Raw genomic sequence first — 26,116 nt, forward strand, 5'->3', positions numbered from 1 at the left:
ATGAATTAAAGATCTAAATGTAAGATCAGAAACTATAAAACTCCTAGAGGAGAACATAGGCAAAACAATCTCAGACATAAATCACAGCAGGATCCTCTATGATCCACCTCCCAGAATTCTGGAAATAAAAGCAAAAATAAACAAATGGGATCTAATTAAAATTAAAAGCTTCTGCACAACAAAGGAAAATATAAGCAAGGTGAAGAGACAGCCTTCTGAATGGGAGAAAATAATAGCAAATGAAGCAACTGACAAACAACTAATCTCAAAAATATACAAGCAACTTATGCAGCTCAATTCCAGAAAAATAAACGACCCAATCAAAAAATGGGCCAAAGAACTAAATAGACATTTCTCCAAAGTAGACATACGGATGGCTAACAAATACATGAAAAGATGCTCAACATCACTCATTATTAGAGAAATGCAAATCAAAACCACAATGAGGTACCACTTCACACCAGTCAGAATGGCTGCAATCCAAAAATCTGCAAGCAATAAATGCTGGAGAGGGTGTGGAGAAAAGGGAACCCTCCTACACTGTTGGTGGGAATGCAAACTAGTACAGCCACTATGGAGAACAGTGTGGAGATTCCTTAAAAAATTGCAAATAGAACTACCTTATGACCCAGCAATCCCACTGCTGGGCATACACACCGAGGAAACCAGAATTGAAAGAGACACATGTACCCCAATGTTCATCGCAGCACTGTTTATAATAGCCAGGACATGGAAACAACCTAGATGTCCATCAGCAGATGAATGGATAAGAAAGCAGTGGTACATATACACAATGGAGTGTTACTCAGCTGTTAAAAAGAATTCATTTGAATCAGTTCTGATGAGATGGATGAAACTGGAGCCGATTATACAGAGTGAAGTAAGCCAGATAGAAAAACACCAATACAGTATACTAACACATATATATGGAATTTAGAAAGATGGCAATGACGACCCTGTATGCAAGACAGGAAAAAAGACACAGATGTGTATAACGGACTTTTGGACTCAGAGGGAGAGGGAGAGGGTGGGATGATTTGGGAGAATGGCATTCTAACATGTATACGGTCATGTAAGAATTGAATCGCCAGTCTATGTCTGACGCAGGATACAGCATGCTTGGGGCTGGTGCATGGGGATGACCCAGAGAGATGTTATGGGGAGGGAGGTGGGAGGGGGTTCATGTTTGGGAATGCATGTAAGAATTAAAGATTTTAAAATAAAAAAATAAAAAATAAAAAAATAAAACGGGGAATTAAAAAAAAAAGAACTGGACATGGAACAACAGACTGGTTTCAAATAAGAAAAGGAGTACGTCAAGGCTGTATATTGTCACCCTGCTTATTTAACTTCTATGCAGAGTACATCATGAGAAACGCAGGACTGGAAGAAACACAAGCTGGAATCAAGATTGCAGGGAGAAATATTAATAACCTCAGATATGCAGATGACACCATGCTTATGGCAGAAAGTGTAGAGGAACTAAAAGGCCTCTTGATGAACGTGAAAGTGGAGAGTGAAAAAGTTGGCTTAAAGCTCAACATTCAGAAAACGAAGATCATAGCATCCGGTCCCATCACTTCATGGGAAATAGATGGGGAAACAATGGAAACAGTGTCAGACTTTCTTTTGGGGGGCTCCAAAATCACTGCAGATGGTGACTGCAGCCATGAAATTAAAAGACACTTACTCCTTGGAAGGACAGTTATGACCAACCTAGAAAGCATATTCAAAAGCAGAGACATTACTTTGTTGACTAAGGTCTGTCTAGTCAAGGCTACGGTTTTTCCAGTAGTCATGTATGGATGTGAGAGTTGGACTGTGAAGTAGGCAGAGCGCCGAAGAATTGATGGTTTTGAACTGTGGTGTTGGAGAAGACTCTTGAGAGTCCCTTGGACTGCAAGGAGATCCAACCATTCCATTCTAAAGGAGATCAGTCCTGGGTGTTCTTCGGAAGGAATGATGCTAAAGCTGAAACTCCAGTACTTTAGCTACCTCATGCAAAGAGTTGACTCACTGGAAAAGACTCTGATGCTGGGCGGTATTGGGGGCAGGAGGAAAAAGTGACGACAGAAGATGAGATGGCTGAATGGCATCACTGACTCGATGGACGTGAGTTTGAGTGAACTCCGGGAGATGGTGATGGACAGGGAGGCCTGGTGTGCTGCAATTCATGAGGTCGCAAAGAGTCTGACATGACTGAGCAACTGAACTGAACTGAACTGAAGACAATGAAAAGAAAAATTTACACTCAGAGACAAAAATTAACTGAGAAAATGGAAAGTGCATCACATTTTTGGTATAGAAGGCATAATGCAGCATAGATTTTATGATTAATAAAATGGATTTACAAATATCAAAATCACACATCGCATGATTAAACTGAGGAAAAGAAGTCTGAATTTTATATCATCATCCTACAACTTGGAAGTAGGAAGCAACAAGTGCAAGTGAACAACTTCCTGAGAAGAGGAGAGATCTAGACCCTTCCCAGGACATTCTCTTTTCTCCTTTTCCTGTTGCATTAATACTAACGTGTCTCCAGATACTGGGACAACATGGATCAACTGGTGAATGATGAGCTTTGGAGCATTGAGCCATAAGGTCATACCATTGTGAATAACTGGCAGTGCCTCCAGCTCACTAATTTTCCTGTTCTAATATTGTGAGTCCACGCCTATATCTCCATCCTTTGTAGGAACCCACATCAAAGGTCCAGCCTGAGTCTGTCTTCCTGACCATCCTGAGGAGGGACCCTGAGACTTCATCACACATCAGGCAGGAGACGGGCAGTGAGTCTGTGCTCCTTGGTCATGTTCTAGCAGAGATGCAGCCCAGCCCAGTAAGTAAGACAGGGATGGATGAAGGGAATGTTGAGAACATGAATTTTACCACTATAAGACAAACATAACAGTTGGGATAGACAGGTGGGAGGACACCAGTATACAAATTTCAGATTAGAGCCCTGTGATCTTCATGATCTTTGCTCCAGTTGGGGTGTGAGAACTCTCATTCAGAGTCCTGCTTTCACCATCACTGGTTCTGATTCTGGCTGGCACCCTACCCACCCGAGCAGCCAATGGGTCTCTGTAACCTTCCCCTGAGCACTTCAGTTCATTAAGAAAGCAGTCATGGGGAGACTGAGTAGGATGACATTAATCAAAGTATCAGGTACTGTTATTCAAGGCTTCCTAAGTGTCATACCTCTCTGTCAGGTATGTTTTTGTGTTTCTTGGTTAGTTACATCTGCATCATCTCTTCCAAATTATAAGTGCACATATTATTATTATTTTATTAAGAAGAAAGAAGGACAACATTTTTTTTTCACTGCCTGCCCTAGGCTCACCTCCAGGGATGTGCGAGTCTGGTGGGCTGCAGGCAAGGCAGTCAGGCATAGGTCCCAGGCGCAGCAGCTGCTGGAGGGCAGGTCCTGGCACCTGCCTGAAGCCTGGGCTGGCTGGCTCCCCCACTGGGTGCAGAGAAACATGGTGAATGCAGGGTGGAGGGGCTGCAACAGTTGAGGGGCGTGCTCCTCCACAAGTCTTTCCAGCTCCTCAAGAAGCACATTTTATGTCACATGTATCACATCATGAGGTAGAAAATGTTAAAACTTTTTGAAGCCAGTCACCCTGGGTAGACTGATTCCGGACACAGGCCACCCAGTGAGTCTTCCTGTTTTCACCCAGTCCTGTCACTTCCCTGTCAGCCCTGGTAGAGACTCCCTGCTCATTGCGCCCTTCCTCTTGGAGTTTTCTGGAGGACACAGAAGAGGGGAGTGGGTAGCACTTGCTGCATCAACATTAGGAGGAATGTCTGAGATCACAAAGGTCAAAGAAATAATTGGCACCTGAAATTTTCAGGGTAAATCTCTCTGTTGATGCTGTTCCTTGATTTCACTTCATCTATCCACTTTCTCCTCTGTATTTATAATCAACTGAATCAATCATGAAAAGAGACATAAATATCAGAGTCTTGGTTTCAGAAAACTGAAAACAATTCAAAATAATATACCCCAGGTGTGTCTATTGTTATACTTCTGTACTCCTGCTGAAAACTTTCAGTAAGTCTGAAAACAGTGAAATTTAAGGCACAGGACTCAGAGAAGAAAAAGGTAATTTTGAATCCTATAACTCTACCAATTCTTAGTGTGTTATGGGGAAATTTCTTAGCATCTATGAGATTTAGGATTATCAACTGGGTTGATTCTTCATTAATACAAACCCACTGAATTAGGACTTAAACAAATAATTGTTGCCCTCTATACAATAGCTATGTGATGGATGCATAAAGAAAGTGCAAAATACCTTTTTGATATTTTGTTCCTAATAATGATTATGGTAAGTCTCACATCATCAGATTTAAACATTTGTTGATCTGATATTATGGTTTCCCCTCATCCCTGACAGGACATTTTATTTTTGTTTATACAAATATATCCCTCAAATATGAACAGAACTGAGTGAGGGACATTTATTTCTGATTCCCGAGAGCCTATAACTTGATAGCACAGAAGTGGCCCCAAGAATTTTTTTAAAAAACCCAGTTAAGTGTTGAATAAACCCTTCCAGTTTTCACAGAAACAAAGTGTGGGCAATATAGCTTTTGCATAGTGCACCATTCATGCCAGTGCTGTCATCCTTTTCAGAATATCCCAAAGGACTAGAGACAAAATAAAATAGAATTCGTTTTTATGTCATGGACTTTTTATGCAATCTATTATTTTCCATTTAATCTTCAGATTTCAATGATCAAAAAACCATTTCAGAAGTTTTTATAAGTATGGGGTGGGGGAAAGAGTCAGAAAATATTGGGACAGTATATTTTATTGCACTTGCAGAGACATATTTTAAAATTTCCTATCATTCCATGCTCTGGTGCCCTGGGACAGAAAAGGCTTTGAACTCTTCTGTCATATAATCCATGCTGCTGCTGCTGCTGCTGTTCAGTTACTAAAGTGGTGTCCAGCTCTTTGCAACCCCATGAACGGTAGCCCATCAGGCTTCTCTGTCCATGAGATTTCTCAGGCAAGAATACTGGACTTGGTTGCCATTTCCTTCTCCATTGGACCTTCCCAACCGAGCAATGGAACCCCCAACTCCTGCATTGGCAGGAGGATTCTTTACCACGGAAACACCTGGGAAACCCAATAGCCCTCTTCAGTTCAGTTCAGTTCAGTTCAGTCCAGTCGCTCAGTCGTGTCTGACTCTTTGCGACCCTATGAATTGCATCACTGACTCGATGGACATGAGTTTGAGTGAACTCCGGGAGTTGGTGATGGACAGGGAGGCCTGGCATGCTGTGGTTCATGGGGTTGCAAAGAGTCAGACACGACTGAGTGACTGAACTGAACTGAACTGAGAGCTTTATCCTGTATGCCTGATGCACATTTTATGTTTACACCATGAGACCTTGAATAGGTCGAGATCAGGGACCAAATGTCATTTATCTCTATACTCAAATGCAACATAGTGGGGCTGAGCAGAGTTAAACACAGCTCTGCTTTGTATAACATTAAATAAATTATTCTCTATATTATAAGAAAAAGGGAGACAATTTAACATTTACATATCCACTATTTGCCTTCTTTCCTGGAGACCTTGCTTCATATAGATATCTCTAAGAACTCCTGAAAGAGAAAAAAAGTATGATCTGCTTGGTTTTATTATCAAGACCTTCAATGGTGAGAGGGTAACAGGCAGGAAGGCCAGGGGTCTCCAAAGAGAGGAAATAGCCTGCAAGTGTCAGACATTTTTATCTCTCTTAAGCAGCAGGAGGAAACAAACTAGTGATATTTTTTCCTTCTCTACACAAATTTAAAAGGAGGTTTCTCTTAAAATACTGTGTTGCCATAATGACACCTGGTTTCACCTGAAGTTCAGTTCAGATCAGTCGATCAGTCGTGTCTGACTCTTTGCGACCACATGAATCGCAGCATGCCAGGCCTCCCTGTTCATCACCATCTCCTGGAGTCCACTCAGACTTACATCCATTGAGTTCGTGATGCCATCCAGCCATCTCATACACGGTCGTCCCCTTCTCCTCCTGCCCCCAGTCCCTCCCAGCATCAGAGTTTTTTCCAATGAGTCAACTCTTCTCATGAGGTGGCCAAAGTACTGGAGCTTCAGCTTTAGCATCATTCCTTCCAAAGAAATCCCGGGGCTGATCTCCTTCAGAATGGACTGGTTGGATCTCCTTGCAGTCCAAGGGACTCTCAAGAGTCTTCTCCAACACCACAGTTCAAAAGCATCAATTCTTCGGCACTCAGTCTTCTTCACAGTCCAACTCTCATATCCATACGTGACCACAGGAAAAACCATAGCCTTGACTAGACGGACCTTAGTCAGCAAAGTAATGTCTCTGCTTTTGAATATGCTGTCTAGGTTGGTCGAAACTTTTCTTCCAAGGAGTAAGTGTCTTTGAATTTCATGGCTGCAGTCACCATCTTCAGTGATTTCGGAGCCCAAAAAAATAAAGTCTGACACTGTTTCCACTGTTTCCCCATCTACTTGCCATGAAGTGATGGGAAAGATGCCATGATCTTAGTTTTCTGAATGTTGGGCTTTAAGCCAACTTGTTCACTCTCCTCTTTCACTTTCATCAAGAGGCTTTTTAGTTCCTCTTCACTTTCTGCCATAAGGGTGGTGTCATCTGCATATCTGAGCTTATTGATATTTCTCCCAGCAATCTTGATTCCAGCTTGTGTTTCTTCCAGTCCAGCGTTTCTCATGATGTACTCTGCATAGAAGTTAAATAAGCAGGGTGACAATATACAGCCTTGACGCACTCCTTTTCCTATTTGGAACCAGTCTGTTGTTCCATGTCCAGTTCTAACTTCCTGACCTGCATACAGTTTCTCAAGAGGTATGTCAGGTGGTCTGGTATTCCCATCTCTTTCAGAATTTTCCACAGTTGATTGTGATCCACACAGTCAAAGGCTTTGGCATAGGCAATAAAGCAGAAATAGATGTGTTTCTGGAACTCTCTGCTTTTTCCATGATCCAGCAGATGTTGGCAATTTGATCTCTAGTTCCTCTGCCTTTTCTAAAACCAGCTTGAACATGAGGGAGTTCACAGTTCACGTATTGCTGAAGCCTGGCTTGGAGAATTTTGAGCATTACTTTACTAGCATGTGAGATGAGTGCCATTGTGCAGTAGTTTGAGCATTCTTTGGCATTGCCTTTCTTTGGGATTGGAATGAAAACCGACCTTTTCCAGTCCTGTGGCCACTGCTGAGTTTTCCAAATTTGCTGGCATATTGAGTGCAGCACTTTCACAGCATCTTCTTTCAGGATTTGAAACAGCTCAATTGGAATTCCATCACCTCCACTAGCTTTCTTCGTAGTGATGCTTTCTAAGGCCCACTTGACTTCACATTCCAAGATGTCTGGCTCTAGATTAGTGATCACATCATCATCATTATCTGGGTCGTGAAGCTCTTTTTTGTACAGTTCTTCCGTGTATTCTTGCCACCTCTTCTTAATATCTTCTGCTTCTGTTAGGTCCATACCATTTCTGTCCTTTATCGAGCCCATCTTTGCATGAAATGTTCCCTTGGTATCTCTAATTTTCTTGAAGAGATCTCTAGTCGTTCCCATTCTGTTCTTTTCCTCTATTTCTTTGCATTGATTGCTGAAGAAGGCTTTCTTATCTCTTCTTACTATTCTTTGGAACTCTGCATTTAGATGCCTATATCTTTTCTTGTCTCCTTTGTTTTTCACCTCTCTTCTTTTCACAGCTATTTGTAAGACCTCCCCAGACAGCCATTTTGCTTTTTTGCATTTCTTTTCCATGGGCATGGTCTTGATCCCTGTATCCTGCACAATGTCACGAACCTCATTCCATTGTTCATCAGGCACTCTATCTATCAGATCAAGGCCCTTAAGTCTATTTCTCACTTCCACTGTATAATCATAGGGGATTTGATTTAGGTCATACTTGAATGGTCTAGCGGTTTTGCCTACTTTCTTCAATTTAAGTCTGAATTTGGCAATAAGGAGTTCATGATCTGAGCCACAGTCAGCTCCTGGTCTTGTTTTTGTTGACTGTATAGAGCTTCTCTATCTTTGGCTGCAAAAAATATTATCAATCTGATTTCGGTGTTGACCATCTGGTGATGTCCATGTGTAGAGTCTTCTCTTGTGTTGTTGGAAGAGGGTGTTTGCTATGACCAGTGCATTTTCTTGGCAAAACTCTATTAGTCTTTGCCCTGCTTCATTCCGCATTCCAAGGCCAAATTTGCCTGTTACTCCAGGTGTTTCTTGACTTCATACTTTTGCATTCCAGTCCCCTATAATGAAAAGGACATCTTTTTTGGGTGTTAGTTCTAAAAGGTCTTGTAGGTCTTCATAAAACAGTTCAACTTCAGCTTCTTCAGCATTACTGGTTGGGGCATACACTTGGATAACTGTGATATTGAATGGTTTGCCTTGGAAATAAACAGAGATCATTCTGTCGTTTTTGAGATTGCATCCAAGTACTGCATTTCGGACTCTTTTGTTGACCATGATGGCTACTCCATTTCTTCTGAGGGATTCCTGCCCGCAGTAGTATATATAATGGTCATCTGAGTTAAATTCACCCATTCCAGTCCATTTTAGTTCGCTGATTCCTAGACTGTCGACGTTCACCCTTGCCATCTCTTGTTTGACCACTTCCAATTTGCCTTGATTCAACTATTCTCAAACCTAGAGATAACCAATGCCTTTTTCTTATGGAAATGTTTATCTTAATCTATGCTAATGTAGTATGCATTTACCCCAAACTCTGTCTTCAAGTTGGTTCTGCCTCTTGGCTCAGAACCTACTTGACAAACCAGTGTGTTATACTCAGATATTGTTCCCCTAATCTATGCAAATGAAACTATTTGTATGGTGATCTGTCCTTCTTCAAGATTCAAGTTAATCATTTTATGGCCCAGGATGACCCATTTGGTGCCAAGATTATCCCAAAATGCATCTTATGGGTGAGGAGCCTAGTGCCATTCTGAGTTTTAAGACATTCCTTTCTTTCATTAACAGACTGCTAGTGACTATATAACATCCAGCTGAAGACTAGCAGGGGGGTACTCTTTCTGCCCCCTTCTGATGCCTATGTCAGAAGCTTTCTCTACCTCCTTTATACTTTAATAAAACTTTATTACACAAAAGCTCTGAGTGATCAAGCCTCGTCTCTGGCCCTGGATTGAATTCTTCTCCTCCAGGGGCCAAGAATCCTGGCGTCTTTGCGTGATTCAAAAACAACCTTTCAATGGGATATATTTTTCTCTAATGATCACTGCAAGATTAAGACTCTTAGATTAAGATTGGGGGTTGAAAGTTCTACAAATAATAAAGGAAGAAAAAAGGGGAGTACAGAATTTCTCAAATGCACATAAAGATATTTATCATGTGTAGAGAAATTGGGAAAAGTAAAAGGAAAATCATTCATTTGACTATTAACTATATGAACATCAGTATCTATGTTTCTCAAGCACCATGTTCTCAGTACTCATCTTTACCAGTAACTCTAAGATTTTATTCCCTTTACTATGATATGACTTCAGTTTAATGTTATTTTTGCTACTGCCCACTATATTAAAGGGCTCCAATACTCACTTTCCTTCTATCTCTAATCAACTCTACTGACTTGCTATTTGGTCATGGATATTCATAATAGGGGGCTTCCCTGGTAGCTCAGCTGGTAACAAATCCACCTGCAATGCAGGAGACTCTGGTTTGATTCTTGGGTCAGGAAGATCCCCTGGAGGAGGACATGGCAACCCACTCCAGTATTCTTGCCTGGCGAATTCTCATGGACAGAGGAGCCTGGTGGGCTACAGTTCATGGGGTTGCAAAGAGCTGGACATGACAAAGTGGCTAAGAACAGCACAGCACTCATCATGGGAGGGGACACTGGGAACTGGGGAAACAACAAAATCTACATTTCATTTTTTGGTAGAAACATACCGACCTTGGGTTTTCATGTCTCAGTTCAGTTCAGTTCAGTTCAGTCGCTCAGTCATGTCTGACTCTTTGCAACCCCATGAATTGCAGTACGCCAGGCCTCCCTGTCCATCAGCAACTCCCAGAGTTCACTCAACTTCATGTCTATCGAGTCAGTGATGCCATCCAGCCATCTCATCCTCTGTTATCCCCTTCTCCTCCTGCCCCCAATCCCTCCCAGCATCAAAGTCTTTTCCAACAAGTCAACTCTTTGCATGAGGTGGCCAAAGTACTGGAGTTTCAGCATTAGCATCATTCCTTCCAAAGAAATCCCAGGGTTGATCTCCTTCAGAATGGACTGGTTGGATCTCCTTGCAGTCCAAGGGACTCTCAAGAGTCTTCTCCAACACCACAGTTCAAAAGCATCAATTCTTTGGTGCTCTGCCTTCTTCACAGTCCAACTCTCACATCCATACATGACTACTGGAAAAACCATAGCCTTGACTAGACGGACCTTAGTCAGCAAAGTAATGTCTCTGCTTTTGAATATACTATCTAGGTTGGTCATAACTTTTCTTCCAAGGAGTAAGTGTCTTTTAATTTCATGGCTGCAATCACCATCTGCAGTGATTTTGGAGCCCCAAAAATAAAGTCTGACACTGTTTCCACTGTTTCCCCATCTATTTCCCATGAAGTGATGGGACCAGATGCCATGATCTTCGTTTTCTGAATGTTGAGCTTTAAGCCAACTTGTTCACTCTCCTCTTTCACTTTCATCAAGAGGCTTTTTAGTTCCTCTTCACTTTCTGCCATAAGGGTGGTGTCATCTGCATACCTGAGGTTATTGATATTTCTCCCAGCAATCTTGATTCCAGCTTGTGTTTGTTCCAGTCCAGCATTTCTCATGATGTGCTCTGCATAGAAGTTAAATAAGCAGGGTGACAATATACAGCCTTGATGTACTCCTTTTCCTATTTGGAACCAGTCTGTTGTTCCATGTCCAGTTCTAACTGTTGCTTCCTGACCTGCATACAGCTTTCTCAAGAGGCAGGTCAGGTGGTCTGGTATTCCCATCTCTTGAAGAATTTTCCACAGTTTATTGTGATCCACACAGTCAAAGGCTTTGGCAGAGTCAATAAAGCAGAAATAGATGTGTTTCTGGAACTCTCTTTCTTTTTCCATGATCCAGCGGATGTTGCCAATTTGATCTCTGGTTCCTCTGCCTTTTCTAAAACCAGCTTGAACATCAGGAAGTTCACGGTTCACGTATTGCTGCAGCCTGGCTTGGAGAATTTTGAGCATTACTTTACTAGCATGTGAGGTGAGTGCAATTGTGCAGTAGTTTGAGCATTCTTTGGCATTGCCTTTCTTTGGGATTGGAATGAAAACTGACCTTTTCCAGTCCTGAGTTTTCCAAATTTGCTGGCATATTGAGTGCAGCACTTTCACAGCATCATCTTTCAGGATTTGAAATAGTTCAACTGGAATTCCATTACCTCCACTAGCTTTGGTCTTAGAGATGCTTTCTAAGGCCTACTTGACTTCACATTCCAGGGTGTCTCATGTCCTATAAATCCATCTTTGTCATTCATTCTAGAATCTTATTCCCCAAATTCTGTATGAAATTATCTCAGCCTAGTGATACATTTTTGCTCTGAATTAATTAAATACTCCAGTACCCAGTCTCTCACTATCATATCCACCTGTGCATGTCTACCATGTGCTCTCCCCTAAAAATACTCTGTCATTTATCCACACACTGGTGAATAGCATTCTTTCCTCCATATCCAATTTGGCTTGATTTACATTCAAATGTTCTTCATATCACTTAATGGCAAACCAATTTCTGCATTCATCAGGAGAGAGCTCTCTGTTGGGAAGGCTGCATGGATGTGATTGAGAAGGTTTCATCACATCACTATTCACAATCATCCCACTTTATCCACTACACACATACAAGTGAACCAAAACCACATTTTTTAAAACTCTTTAAGAGATAAGACCAGGAAGAAACATAAAGAAAATAGATTTTGGAGTGAGTGGATTCTGCTCTAGTTAGCATAAATCAGAAATAGAGGAAACATTTGCTCAATTTGTCCATGGAATGGCTGCAGGTTGTCCTGATGTTGATGGAGGGGCTCTCCTAGTGTATCAGAAACCAGTCTACTTGAGACTGCATGACCACAGTAGTATAGATGGGTCTGCAGATGTACCCAATGGAGAGGAAGGTCTACCCATTTGTGAGAGTATATCTGGGATATTTTATTAGATCATGGTGGTGAGATTAATTTAGGACTATGTTGGAAACAGATGAACAGGACCTGAGTCTTAGAGCACAATATCCTTATAAAGGATGAGGCTTGGCTGATAAGCAGTCTCTCAAATGTTTCCAATGGTCCCAAATCCTGGTTTTCATGCCCTTGCAAATTTCCCCCTCATTGACTATGAGGTGTACATAGTGATGTGATTACAAGAGAGAGAATGTGGAAAAAATATTTGGAAGTCTTCTCAGGAATTGGAGTAAAAAAATCTGAATTTCTTCTTGCTGCTTCTCTCTTTAGGTTGATAGAATCCAACTTCCATGTTGTGCACTGTTCCTTCAGGGGTCCACATACCAAGGAACCTTGAGAACTCCCTGAATAATATGCTGGGTACCTGTGAATGCTACCAACAGCCCTGTGAGTGAGCTTGAAAGTGATCCTCTACTCATAAAGATTTCAGAGGCCTGCAGCCCCAACCAATACCCTGACTGCAACCTTCTGAGAGGTGCTCTGAAATATTTCAAGAAAATGTCAATTATCAAATAATAAGCAAAAATCAAGAATTTCCCAATATGGCAATGTAATTCCATTAGAGAAAAAATTTAAAGTGAAGACTCATTCAAATTACAAAAGAAAAGCAATGCTGTTAAGCCTCCATCATATAAAAATGTCTTCCAAAGCAAAGCCAATGGCAACAAAAATAAGAAGTTATACTTAGAAAAAATATTAACTAAAAAAAAAGAAAAAATATTACTGAGAAAATGGAAAGAGTATCACAGTCCTGATATAAAAGACTTAATATAGCACAGAGTTCATGATAAATAAAGTGAAGTTACAGATATCAAAATCATACATTGATTGTTAAATGAGAAAAAGTTTAAATTTTATGTTAACCTCTATAATTTGTAAATAAGAATCAAGAGCACAGGTGTACTTCATCCTGAGGAGAAGAGGGATCCAGACCATTCCCAGGACATTCACTTTTCTCCTTTTCCTATTCTGTTAATATTAACAAGTCTCCAGAGATTGGGACAACATGGACCAACTGGCTAATGATGAGCTTTGGGCATTAAGTTCTAAGGTCATACTGTTGTAAATAATTGGTCAGTGCCTCCAGCTCATTATTTTGCCAGTTCTTTTTTTAATATTTATTTATTTAAATTGGAGGATATTTACTTTACAATACTGTGGTAGTTTTTGCCATACATCGACATGAATCAGCCACAGGTGCACATGTGTCTGCCTTCCTGAGCCCCCTTCCCGAGCCCCCTTCCCATTTCCCTCCCCAACCTATCTCTCTGGATTGTCCCAGAGCACCGGCTTTGAGTGTCCTGCTTCATGCATTGAACTTGTCCTGGTCATCTATTTTACATATGGTAATATACATGTTTCAATGCTATTCTCTCAAATCATCTTACCCTCGCATTCCCCCACATAGTCCAAAAGTTTATTATTTACATCTATGTCTCTTTTGCTACCTTGCATGTAGGATTGTTACCATTTTTCCAAATTCCATATATATGCGTTAATACACTGTATTGATGTTTCTCTTTCTGACTTACCTCACTCTGAATAATAGGCTCCAGTTTCATCCACCTCGTTAGAACGGACTCAAATGCATTCCTTTTTATAGCTGAGTAATATTCCATTGTGTATATATACCACAGCATCCTTATCCATTCATCTGCCTATGGACATCTAGGTTGCATCCATGTCCTAACTATTGTGGCTCCATGTCTGTGTCCATCCTTTGTAGGAACCTGCATCAGAAGGTCCAGCCTGAGTCTGTCTTCCTGCCTGTCCTGAGGAGGGACCCTGAGACTTCATCACACACCAGGCAGGAAAGGGACAGTGAGTCTTTGCTCCTTAGTCATATTCCAGCAGAGATGCAGCCCAACCCAGTAAGTACTGAGGGAGACAGTAATGGATGAAGGGAGTGTTGAAAAGGTATTTCCTCTTCAAGAAGAATAAACATAATAGTTGTTATAGAAAGATGCTGTTGTTGTTCAGTTGCTCAGTCATGTCTGACTCTTTACAAGCCCACATACTGCAGCACACCAGGCTTCCCTGTCCTTCACTGTCTCCTGGAGTCTGCTCAAACTCATGTCCATTGAGTCAGTGATGCCATCCAACCATCTCATCCTCTGTTGCCCCCTTATCTTCCTGCCCTCAGTCTTTCCTAGCATCAGGGCATCAATCTATTCAGGTTTGGAATAGAGCCCTTTGAAGTTTATGTTCACAGTTCTGGTTGGGGTGTGAGAACCTTCATTTAGAGTTCTGCTTCCACCCTCACTGGTTCTAGCTATGGCTAGCTGGCATCCCTCATACCAGAGGAGCAGCAAGTGGGTCTCTGTAAACTTCCCCCTAAGCACTTCAGTTCATTATGAGAGAGCTATTGAGGATGAAGACAAGGTGACATGAATCATAATATATACTGTTATGGAAGGCTTCCTAAGTGTCAAATTCTGAAATATGTGTTTTCTCTCCTGTTTCATTTCATCCAAATAATCTCTTCCAAAATACAGGTGCACACATTATTATTAACTGGAGGAAAAAAGCACAGCATTCTATGTAACATGTGCAAGATCATGAGTTAGAAAACGTTAAAACCAAGTTTGAAATCAGTCAGTCTGGTCAGACTGACTACAGATACAGGGCACCTGGGCAGTCTTCCTGTTTTCACCCAATCATGTCACTTTCCATCAGTCCTGGCAGAGATTCCCTGTTCAATGTGCCCTTCCCCTTTGTAGTTTTCTGGAGGGCACAGTGGAGGGCAGTAGGTAGCACTTGCTGCAACAACTGTAAGAAGGATGTCTGTGATCACAGGCAAACGTCATAAAAACAATTGGCACCTGATGCTCCATGGTAGATCTCTCTGTTGACTCTGTTTCTGAATTTCACTTCACCTGTCCACTTGCTCCTCTGTACTTATAATCAATTGCCTCAATCATGAAAGCCAACACAAAATCAGAGTCGAGGTTTGAAAACTTTGAAAAAAATGAAAACTTTGAAAATAATTCTGATATGCCTCTGTGTTTAGACTGAGATACCTCTGTTTAAAGTTGTGCCTCTGCTTGAAATTTTGACATTTAGGGCATGGGACTCAGAGAAGAGAAACTTAATTTTGAATCCTGTGTGCCACACACATTCTTAATATATTATGGGACAATTTCTCAGAATCTGTGAGACTTAAAATTTTTGACTGAGTTGATTCCTCATTGATACAAACCCGCTGAGTTAGAACTAAATGAATAATTGATGCCCTCTGTGCAATAACCCTGTGACAGATGCATTAAGAAAAAGGGCAAAATGCATTTTTACATTTGTTACTAATAATGATAATGCTAACTCTCACGTTATCAGATTGAAATATCTGTCTAGCTGATGTTATGGTTTCCCTACATCTCTGACAAGGCATATTATTTTTCTTTATATAAGAAGAGAAATGTCTGAGGCTCATTTATTTCTGATTCCTCAGAGCCTATACCTTGATGGCACAGAGGAGGCACAAGAAATAAAAAATCCCCAGTTAAGTGTTAAATAAACCCTTCCATTTTTCATAGAAACTAAGTATGGGCAATATGGTTTCCACACAATGACCATTTGTGCCAGTGTTTTCATCCTTTTCAGAATGTCCCATAGGACTCGAGACAAGATAAAATAGTGCTTGTTTCTGTCTATGTCATAGACTTTCTTTGGGACCTATTATTTTTCATTTAATAGCACCAGCAGCATTCAATCGTTGAAAAACCACTGCAGAAATTTTCATGAATAAGAGGAAAAGAGTTAGAAAAGAAGGCACATCTTAATGGATGGCTGAGACACATTTTAGTATTTCATGTTATTTATGCTCCAACTTGAGACAGAAAAGGCTTTGATCTCTCTGCCATATAATCCATGAAAGGTCAGTAAACTGAGGGGATTTTATTAATACACATGCTATCCCAATAATGATTGAAATTCTTTATATTAATACAAATGACCAAGTATTGATTAGGTCCCAAATTTCCCTTAAGTGCTACATGTGTTCTGGAAGTCGGTATTAGACTCTTTTATTTCCAAGAAGGAACAGAAGCACAGAGAGTTTGGGAGATTTGCACACACTCCTCTGATAGGAAGTAAAAGACCCAGGACTCAATAATTAATATGCTTATTTCTTCTGCACCAGTTCTCTGTCACCTCCATACAGCTAAGAAATATTTCTTTTCAAACCTATTTTGGCCCCTGAGGTAAAATGAAGGTAGAAGAATTGATTCATCCTTTTTGGTTCAGGGACTTCTCTGTGAATTATGGGACAGATGCAGCAGTTTACAGAGGCCATAATGGCCCTAACATGAAGGATTATAGGGTTTTCAATGACTCTTCATGCACTTTGCCTTCCAGTTTTGAATGTAAAGTTGAAAAGATTTCCTATACAAGATGAAAATATCAAATGCAGCTATTAAGAAATTATCACAAGACAGACTTCAAGGATATTTTCAAAAGATAGGTTAATAAAAGAGAATGCAGTGGCAGAAAATGATTTTTGCTTTGAAAAAATGTATGCAATTAATATTAGTAAAACTGATTATGCACCAACTATTAAAACTAGGAAGACTGTCACTCACATATGATATACAAAGAAGTATGATACAGAAAGAAGTATAGAATATTCATAGGACTGTTGTAAGCAGAAACTGATATAAATAAAAATATATTAAATATAAATTAAATGTTTATTTAATATATCAATAAAATGTATTAAATCATATATTTAAATATAAGATAAATTAAAGCTATATTGGAAATTTGTTAAATTTATAATAATGTATATAGTATAAGTTTATGAACTGAAGAAAATGGCTTTTTGTGTGTGTCAGGAAAATGTTTGAAGTATTGTTTGTAGTTCACAAAGAGACTTAACCAAAACATTGTGGTAAGCAAGTTTATTTCAGGGGCAATATGGGTAGTATTCTGTTTAGAGAAGATTTTACAAAAGCTGGTTACAGATACATAAATGAATATTGACATTATGAAAGCATTTCCAAGGAAACATATCCATCAAGTTCATGATATTGGTTGCTTTGGGGGACATGTATGCTGAAGAATGGGATGGAGCTGAGATGCCAAGAAAAGTTAAATTTTATCTTTAATGTTTCAAATCTCTATGAAATATGAGATTTGAAGCAAATATTATTAAATGTATATACTTTAAAATTGGTAGGGATTATTGATGATAGCATTAACTGGTAATATTAATGAAGCTTTTACTAACGGTTGGGCCATGCTCTTTGGCAGTATTTATCAAGCCCAGCTTCACATTAAAGTGACCAATAAACTCACTTGTAGATCCTGAAATTGGTTCTAGGCTAAGGCTGGGGTAACCGAGTATTTTTTAAAAGACACATGTAAATTTGGAGAAAGAAATGGCAACCCACTCCAGTATCCTTGCCGAGAGAATCCCATGGACAGACAAGTCTGACGGGCTATTGTCCATGGGGTCTCAAAGGGTCAGAGCCAACTTAGTGACTGAACAGCAATAAAAACAGCAACATGTAAATTATCAGCCAACTGGAACTGAAAACCACTTGTTTAAGCAATATGAATGATTTTTAAGACTTTCTTTTAATAATCCTATTAGTGGTTGGTTTAGTTGCTAAGTTGTGTCCAACTCTTGCAACCGCATGGACTCCTCTGTCCATGGGATTCTCCAGGCTAGAATACTGCAGTGGGTAGCTTTTCCCTTCTCCAGGGGATCTTCCCAACCCAGGGATCAAACCCAGGTGTTCCAGATTGCAGGTGGATCTTTACCAGCTGAGCCACAAGAGAAGTCCAAGAATACTTGGGCTAGGAGGGATAGGAGTGGGTAGCCTATCCCTTCTCCAGTGGATCTTCCCCACCCAGAAATCGAACCAGGGTCTCGTGCATTACAGGCAGATTTTCTACCAACTGAGCTATGAGTCTGAGTGACCAGAGATAGTATAATAATCCTGTTAGGCAGATCCAATTATTATCATAATTTTAGAGATCAGGAAATGGCCCAGAGGTGTTTACATTATACTAATTAGAATTTTTTTTCAGTTAAATCAGAATGTGACTTGCTAAAATAATGAAGCTGAGTTACTTTCAGACAGCAGAAGTAAGAGAATTGTGATCCCTTTACCAGGAAGAGTTGACATGAAAATCTGTTAACTTGGCCTAAGAAGACTGGGTCCTGACCTGGCTGTGGGACCTTCCCTGGGGCTGAAGTCCTCTTCTGTAAATATGCAGGTTTATGATCAGGAGAACCAGACCATCAGGTATATGAAAAAGCACGCAACATCAGTTAATAGTGGAAACGCAAGTCTAAAGCTAAACAAAAGTTCACCTCACATCTCTTTGGATGACTTTTTAAAGAAAAAACTTCAAAGAAAACAAATGTTGGTGAGAATGTGGAAGTGGGGGAACACTTGCACCTGATCAGTGAGAATGAATATTGGTACAGTCATTACAGAAAATAGAATGGAGGTTCCTTAAAAGTTAAAAACTGAAACTAATTGGAATAGATCTACCATAGGCTGCAGCAACCCCACTTCAAGGTAGATGCCAAAGAAATAAAAATGGAACCTCAAACAGATAAATGCATTTCTTTTCAATGTGCTGTTATTTGAAATAGTGAAGATATATAGTCTATTGACCGATGAATAGGTTAAAAAAAATCAGCTAATATTTCTGGTTATGTTCTTGAAATCTGCTAACAGAGATCTGCTTAACTGTTACTACACACACGAATAGAAACTCTATTTCTATTTGAGGTGACAGGTGTGTTAATTAACTTAACTGTGGTAATCATTCCCAAGGTCCCTGTGTATTAAATCATCACTTTGTATATCTTTTAAAAACCTTCATGTTGCACAACTCAAATATATGCAATTTTGTCAATCACTTCAGTAAACTGAAAAAAATAAAATACAATGAAGTTGTATTATCCTGCCAGCACAAAATAATGTCCAAAAATATTACCTGGTTTCTCATATCAGACATTTAACTGAGACAGTAGTGAAACAAACAATCCTATATATAATGTAAAAATTTTAAGAAGGATTCTTTTTTTTTTTTACTTTACAATACTGTATTGGTTTTGCCATACTTAAATGTTGTTGTTGTTTAAAAATTGAGAGTGCTCTGTACACTAACACCATATTTGTAGTCACCAATGCTGTATGATCATGAGTGCTTAGTTAAACTATACTGATCAAAATGAAGCTTCCCAGGTGGCACTAGTGGCAAAAGAACCCGCCTGCCAATGCAGGAAGCATAAGAGATGTGGGTTCAATCCCTGGGTCAGGAAGATTGACTGGAGGACTGCATGGCAACTCGCTCCAGTATTCTTGCCTGGAGAATCCTATGGACAGAGAAGCCTGGCGGGCTGCAGTCCATAGGGTCACAGAGTCAGGCACAACAGAAGCGACTTAGCAAAGTCAAAGATATAAAGTCTATACTGAATGACTTTAAAAAAACAATTGGCTAAGACTCTCCAATTTTAATACAGGGCACACTGGTTTGATCTTTGCTCCAGGAACTAGATCCCACATGCCCCAACTAAAGCTTCCTTATCTGCAAGGGAGATGAAAGATCCTGCGTGCCCACAATGAAGACTTGGCATGTATAAGTAAATAAATAAATGTAAATTTTAAAAGAAGATAATCCTGATTTTTGAATAGTCAATTATTTCATGAAGTAAGAAAGACAGAAGGAACAAAGGATGATCTAAAACTCTGAATGTAATATAAAAGCGTGTTCTGGTTAGAAGCATTCATTTTTAATTTAGGATCCAGGTGATACTGTCCTGCATTACATAGAGATTTGTAAATATTCTAAATGAAGGAACTATCTAGAATTGTATCCGACTCTTTGCGACCCCATGGACTGTAGCCTGCCAGGCTCCTCCATCCGTGGGATTCTCCAGGCAAGAATACTGGAGTGGGTTGCCATTTCCCTCTCCAGGAGATCTTCCCAATCCAGGGGTCAAACCCAGGTCTCCCGCATTGCAGGCAGACGCTTTACCATCTGAGCCACCAGGGAAGCTCATGAATAAAATAAGATATATGTCCTAATTTCTTTACATTGAATTATGTATTTTCTTAGAGGGAGAAGGAAATTTCTGATTCTGTATTATTTCTAAAGAAATAGGCTGTATTTTACTGAGATCATGGATGTAATACCTCTAACATTCTTTTTCCCTTTCACTTTTATGTGGAGTTTTATAAAGTAAGAGTGTATAGACACAGGTGAATAACACAGAAACCAGTGAGGGAACAATTCTAAACAGAATTTATCACACTGAGAGATATTGCTTAAGGAAATGGGGTGTATAATCTTAGAAATGTATTGCTTGAATCCAAAATATGGGCACAGTCTCAATGCCTGTTTACTTATTTTCTTTGTTTCCAGACCTGTTTTCTTTTTCCAGAGGTGTCCAAGATACACAGAACTGGAAATCTAACAAGTGTCTCAGAATTCTTCCTCCTGGGCCTCTCAGATGATTCAGAACTGCAGCCTTTGCTCTGTGTCCTCTTCCTGTCCATGTACCTGGTCACTGTGTTGGGGAACCTGCTCATCATATTAGCCGTCACCTCTGACCCCCACCTCCACACCCCTATGTACTTCTTCCTCTCCAACCTGTCCTTGGTTGACATCGGTTTCATCTCCACCACAGTTCCCAAGGTGATTGTGGACATCCAATCTCACAGCAGAGTCATCTCCTATTCAGGTTGCCTGACTCAGATGTCTATTTTTATCCTTTTTGCATGTATGGATTGTATGCTTCTTACTGTGATGGCCTATGACAGGTTTGTGGCCATCTGTCACCCACTGCACTACACGGTCATCATGAACCCATGCCTGTGTTGCTCCTTAGTTTTGGTGTCCTTTTGTGTTAGCCTTTTGGACTCCCAGGTGCACAATGTGATTGTGTTACAACTTACCTGTTTCAAGGATGTAGAAATTTCTAGTTTCTTCTGTGACCCTTCTCAACTGCTCAACCTTGCTTGTTCTGACACTTTCACCAATAACATAGTCAGCTATACTATCGGTGCCTTGACTGGTTTTCTCTCTATCTCAGGAATCATTTTCTCTTACTATAAAATTCTTGTCTCCATTCTGAGAGTCCCCTCGTCAGGTGGGATGTACAAAGCCTTTGCCACCTGTGGTTCTCACCTGGCAGTTGTTTGCTTATTTTATGGAACAGCCCTGGATGTGTACCTCAGCTCAGCCATCTCACAATCTCCCAGGAAGGATGCAGCAGCCTCGGTGGTGTACACTGTGGTCACCCCCATGCTGAACCCCTTCATCTACAGCCTGAGGAACAAAGACATCCAAAGGGCCCTGCGGAGGTTCCTTGTAGCACAAACTCAACTTAGGACCTCGCAACCCATTTGAGAGTATACTAAAAAATGTAGCAAAACTAAACCTGGAGATCTAAAAATTCCACCTCTCTCATGACACCATTTTTATAGCTCTTATTGCCTTCATGCCTCTCCTTGCTTTCTACCTAAATATTACTTCTCTGTAGCTTATTCCCCTGCCAGTGCAGGAGACACAAGAGACACAGGTTCAATCCATGAGTCCAGAAGATCCCTGGAGGAGGAAATGGCAACCCACTCCAGTATTCTTGCCTGGGAAATCCCATGGACAGAGGATCCTCGTGGCCTACAGTCCACAGGGTCGCAAAGAGTCAAACAAGGCTGAGCATGCACACACACATATGTTTTAACATGACAGTGGAGAGTACTAAGATCTTTTTTTGTATCAAAATCACTCCTTGACAGAATCTCATTATATCTATGGAGATTCTATATTTTTATCTTTGGTAGCCCAAGAATCCTCAAAAGATGAATAATTCCCCTTTAATATACCAAAAATGTACAAATTTTCCAAGCTCTTATATATTTTCAAGAGTAAATTCTATTTTCAAATCTGCACATGCTGTTATGTGAGCTGCAAGTCACTGCTCCTCAGCCTTGACTTCGGCATTCTAACATGTATACTATCATGTAAAACTTGAATCGCCAGTCTATGTCAGATGCAGGATACAGCATGCTTGGGGCTGGTGCATGGGGATGACCCACAGAGATGTTATGGGGAGGGAGGTGGGAGGGGGGGTTCATGTTTGGGAACGCATGTAAGAATTAAAGATTTTAAAATTTAAAAAAATTTAAAAAAAAAAGACACACACACACAAAAAAAGAAATCATCTGGGAAGTTTAAAATACTGACCACTGGGTCTCACTACCAGAGTTTCTGATTCAACTGGACTTGGGTGTAGTCCAAGCATGAGGATTTTAAAAAGCTCTCAAGTGGTTCTAGTGATCCAACTACTGATCCAAGTCAAGTCTCTCTTTCAAAGGTGAACTTTATGCCTTGGGTCCTAACATTCCTCATGGACAAATGCTGAAGATCCAAAAGAGATCAGCAGTCAAAGGGGGAAGATATGAAGACCCTGATGTGGTAATAAGCAATGTGTTTTCCCCATTATATCCAATAAATTTCTCCACATAGCTTCTCTACATCGTATACCTGGCCTTTGCTTTAGGGTGGGGCATTTGAAATCACATTCCATCTTGTGGTCTATGTTCCATCTTGTATTCATCTTAACATATATTCAGCAGTGGCCTGCAAATGCCTTCACTCTAAAAGCTCAACGAGTCCCTTTATACCCCTCCAGCCCTTGGTAGAGTAGCTTTGTCCTTCAGTTATGATCACTATGGTACCACTTTTTTCTTTCTTGTCTTTCAGTCCTTCAATAACATTTTAACCAACTCTTCATATTAAATATTCATCTGTAAACAGCTAATTGGTTTCTATTGCTTTTTTGACTGAACCTTTACTGATATTGTAGCATGGGATATAAAAGTACATTGTATGATGCCTGCAGTTTCATGATTACAAAACATGCACAGATAAGAAGGGTAATTATCCATAATATGTCTTAGTCATGGGTAACCAACTGGAAAATAGGTGATAATATTATTTTTCCAATTACACGTGGCTCTAATGATGCCCAAAGATAATTAAATCACACAAGTCATCACAACAAATGTATCTTCTTTCATTTTTTTAATATATATTTATTTATTTTAATTGGAAGCTAATTACTTTACAATATTGTATTGGTTTTGCCATATGTCAATATGAATCTGCCATGGGTGTACACGAGTTCCCCATCCTGAACCCCCTCCCACCTCCCTTCCCATCCCATCCCTCTGGGTCATCCCAGTGCACCAGCCCCAAGCACCCTGTATCATGCATCGAACCTGGACTGGAGATTCATTTCACATATGATCATATACATATTTCAATGTCATTCTCCTGAATCATCCCACCTCTCCCTCTCCCACAGAGTCCAAAATACTGTTCTATACATCTGTGTCTCTTTTGCTGTCTCACATACAGGGTTATCGTTTCCATCTTTCTAAATTCCATATATATGCATTCAGTTCAGTTCAGTTTAGTCGCTCAGTTGTGTCCGACTCTTTGCCACCCCATGAATTGCAGCATGCCAGGCCTCTCTGTCCATCACCAACTCCCAGAGTTCACTCAAACTCATGTCCATCGAGTCGGTGATGCCATCCAGCCATCTCATCCTCTGTCATCCCCTTCTCCTGCTGCCCCCAATCCCTCCAGCATCAGGGTCTTTTCCAATGAGTCAACTCTTCACATGAGGTAGCCAAAGTACTGGAGTTTCAGCTTCAGCATCATTCCTTCCAAAGAACACCCAGGACTGATCTCCTTTAAAATGGACTGGTTGGATCTCCTTGCAGTCCAAGGGACTCTCAAGCGTCTTCTCCAACACCACAGTTCAAAAGCATCAGTTCCTTGGCGCTCAGCTTTCTTCACAGTCCAACTCTCACATCCATACATGACTACTGGAAAAACCATAGCCTTGACTAGACGGACCTTTGTTGGCAAAGTAATGTCTCTGCTTTTGAATATGCTATCTAGGTTGATCATAACTTTCCTTCCAAGCAGTAGTATACTGTATTGGTGTTTTTCTTTCTGGCTTACTTCACTCTGTATAATAGGGTCCAGTTTCACCCACCTCATTAGAACTGCCATATGACCCAGCAATCCCACTGCTGGGCATACACACTAAGGAAACCAGAATTGAAAGAGACTCATATACTGCCAATGTTCATCACAGCACTGTTTATAACAGCCAGGATGTGGAAGCAACCTAGATGTCCATCAGCAGATGAATGGATAAGAAAGCTGTGGTACATATACACAATGGAATATTACTCAGCCATTAAAAAGAATACATTTGAATCAGTTCTTGTTTTATATTACTGTAGGATTGCAAAGGACCACATTGTCAGAAAGAGGAGTGTTTCCTTTGAGCAGTGGCATCCTGGTTAGGACTTCACCAAGCTTCCCAGTCTTCAGTCAGGATAACTCAGTTTGGGGGCTCCTTTTGTTTTCTACAAAATGAGCTTTTGAAACTCCTAAGAGATGTCACACATCATTTTTGTGGTAGTTATCTTGGTGTTCTGAAAGTTTTCCATAACTAAATTAATTTGCCCTACATTTTCCAACCAAGGATAAACTGCATTGATTGAAATGTAAATAGTAAAGAAGGGAATCCATGTAACAGAAGATGAAATCGTATTATTCAGTGGGAAAAGATATAGCACATTAAAATTACTAGTACTTTTAAAATATTATGTTAAATATATGTTCTAAAATATTATATTTATTCTCCATTCATCTCAGCAAATAATAGGCAAGGAATCGTGGAAAAAGCCAAAGGAAATTTGCTTTTCTGTGTATATGGTTTAATTGCAAGGCTGTTCTGTAAAATTTTCTAGCTGTTATTTTCAGACTGCACCATCTTAAAAATTTCTAAAGATAAGTAAACATGTGAATTTTTCAATTTGAGAATATTATAATGGAATATGCACATTTGATTATTAATCTTAAATTTCTACAACATTCACGAAATGCCTTTCCATGATGTATAACACTGGTAAAATAGGGTAAATACCCCATGTCCGTGGTCACAGGCAGTGGCCGTGAGTACCAGTCTGAGACAGCACAGGAACGGCCGAGAGGAGCTACCCATGTACGAGGTCAGGGGCGGCTGCCCAGAGGAGCAACCCCACGTCCAAGGAGCGGTGGCTGCGTGGGCGCAGGAGGGCCGAGAGAGCCACTCCATGTTCAAGGTCAGGAGGGGCGGCAGTGAGGAGATACCCCTCGTCCAAGGTAAAGAGCAGAGGCTGTGCTTGCTGGAGTAGCCGTGAAGACATACCCATGTTCAAGGTAAGAGAAACCCAAGTAAGACAGTAAGTGTTGCAAGAGGGCATCAGAGGGCAGTAACACTGAAACCATAATCACAGAAAACTACTCAATCTAATCACACAGACCACAGCCTGGTCTAACTCAATGAAACTAAGCCATGCCCTGTGGGCCATCCAAGTCAGGTGGGCATGGTGGAGAGGTCTAACACAATGTGGTCCACTGGAGAAGGGAATGGCAAACCACTTCAGTATTCTTGCCTTGAGAACCCCATGAACAGTATGAAAAGGCAAAATGATAGGATACTGAAAGAGGAATTCCCCAGGTCAGTAGGTGCCCAATATGCTACTGGAGATCAGTGGAGAAATAACTCCAGAAAGAATGAAAGGATGGAGCCAAAGCAAAAACAATACCCAGTTGTGGATGTGACTGGATATAGAACCAAGATCCAATGCTGTTAAGAGCAATATTGCATAGGAACCTGGAATGTCAGGTCCATGAATCAAGGCAAATTGGAAGTGGTCAAACAGGAGATGGCAAGAGTGAACATCGACATTCTAGGAATCAGCAAACTAAAATGCACTGGAATGGGTGAATTTAACTCAGATGACCATTATATCTCCTACTGCGGGCAGGAATCCCTCAGAAGAAATGGAGTAGCCATCATGGTCAACAAAAGAGTCC

General features: G+C 40.5%; 1 protein-coding gene across 1 annotated transcript; it reads left to right on the top strand.

Moving 5' to 3' along the window:
• The first annotated feature begins 20,710 nt into the window (after positions 1 to 20,710).
• LOC102183505 (olfactory receptor 7E24-like) lies at positions 20,711 to 21,580 on the top strand. Its single transcript, XM_018044601.1, has one exon. It carries the CDS (start codon positions 20,726 to 20,728, stop codon positions 21,578 to 21,580), a length of 855 nt encoding a protein of 284 aa, XP_017900090.1. The 5' UTR covers positions 20,711 to 20,725.
• The last annotated feature ends 4,536 nt before the right edge of the window (positions 21,581 to 26,116 follow it).

Source organism: Capra hircus, unplaced genomic scaffold (genome assembly GCF_001704415.2).
Source record: "Capra hircus breed San Clemente unplaced genomic scaffold, ASM170441v1, whole genome shotgun sequence".
NCBI lineage: Eukaryota > Metazoa > Chordata > Mammalia > Artiodactyla > Bovidae > Capra > Capra hircus.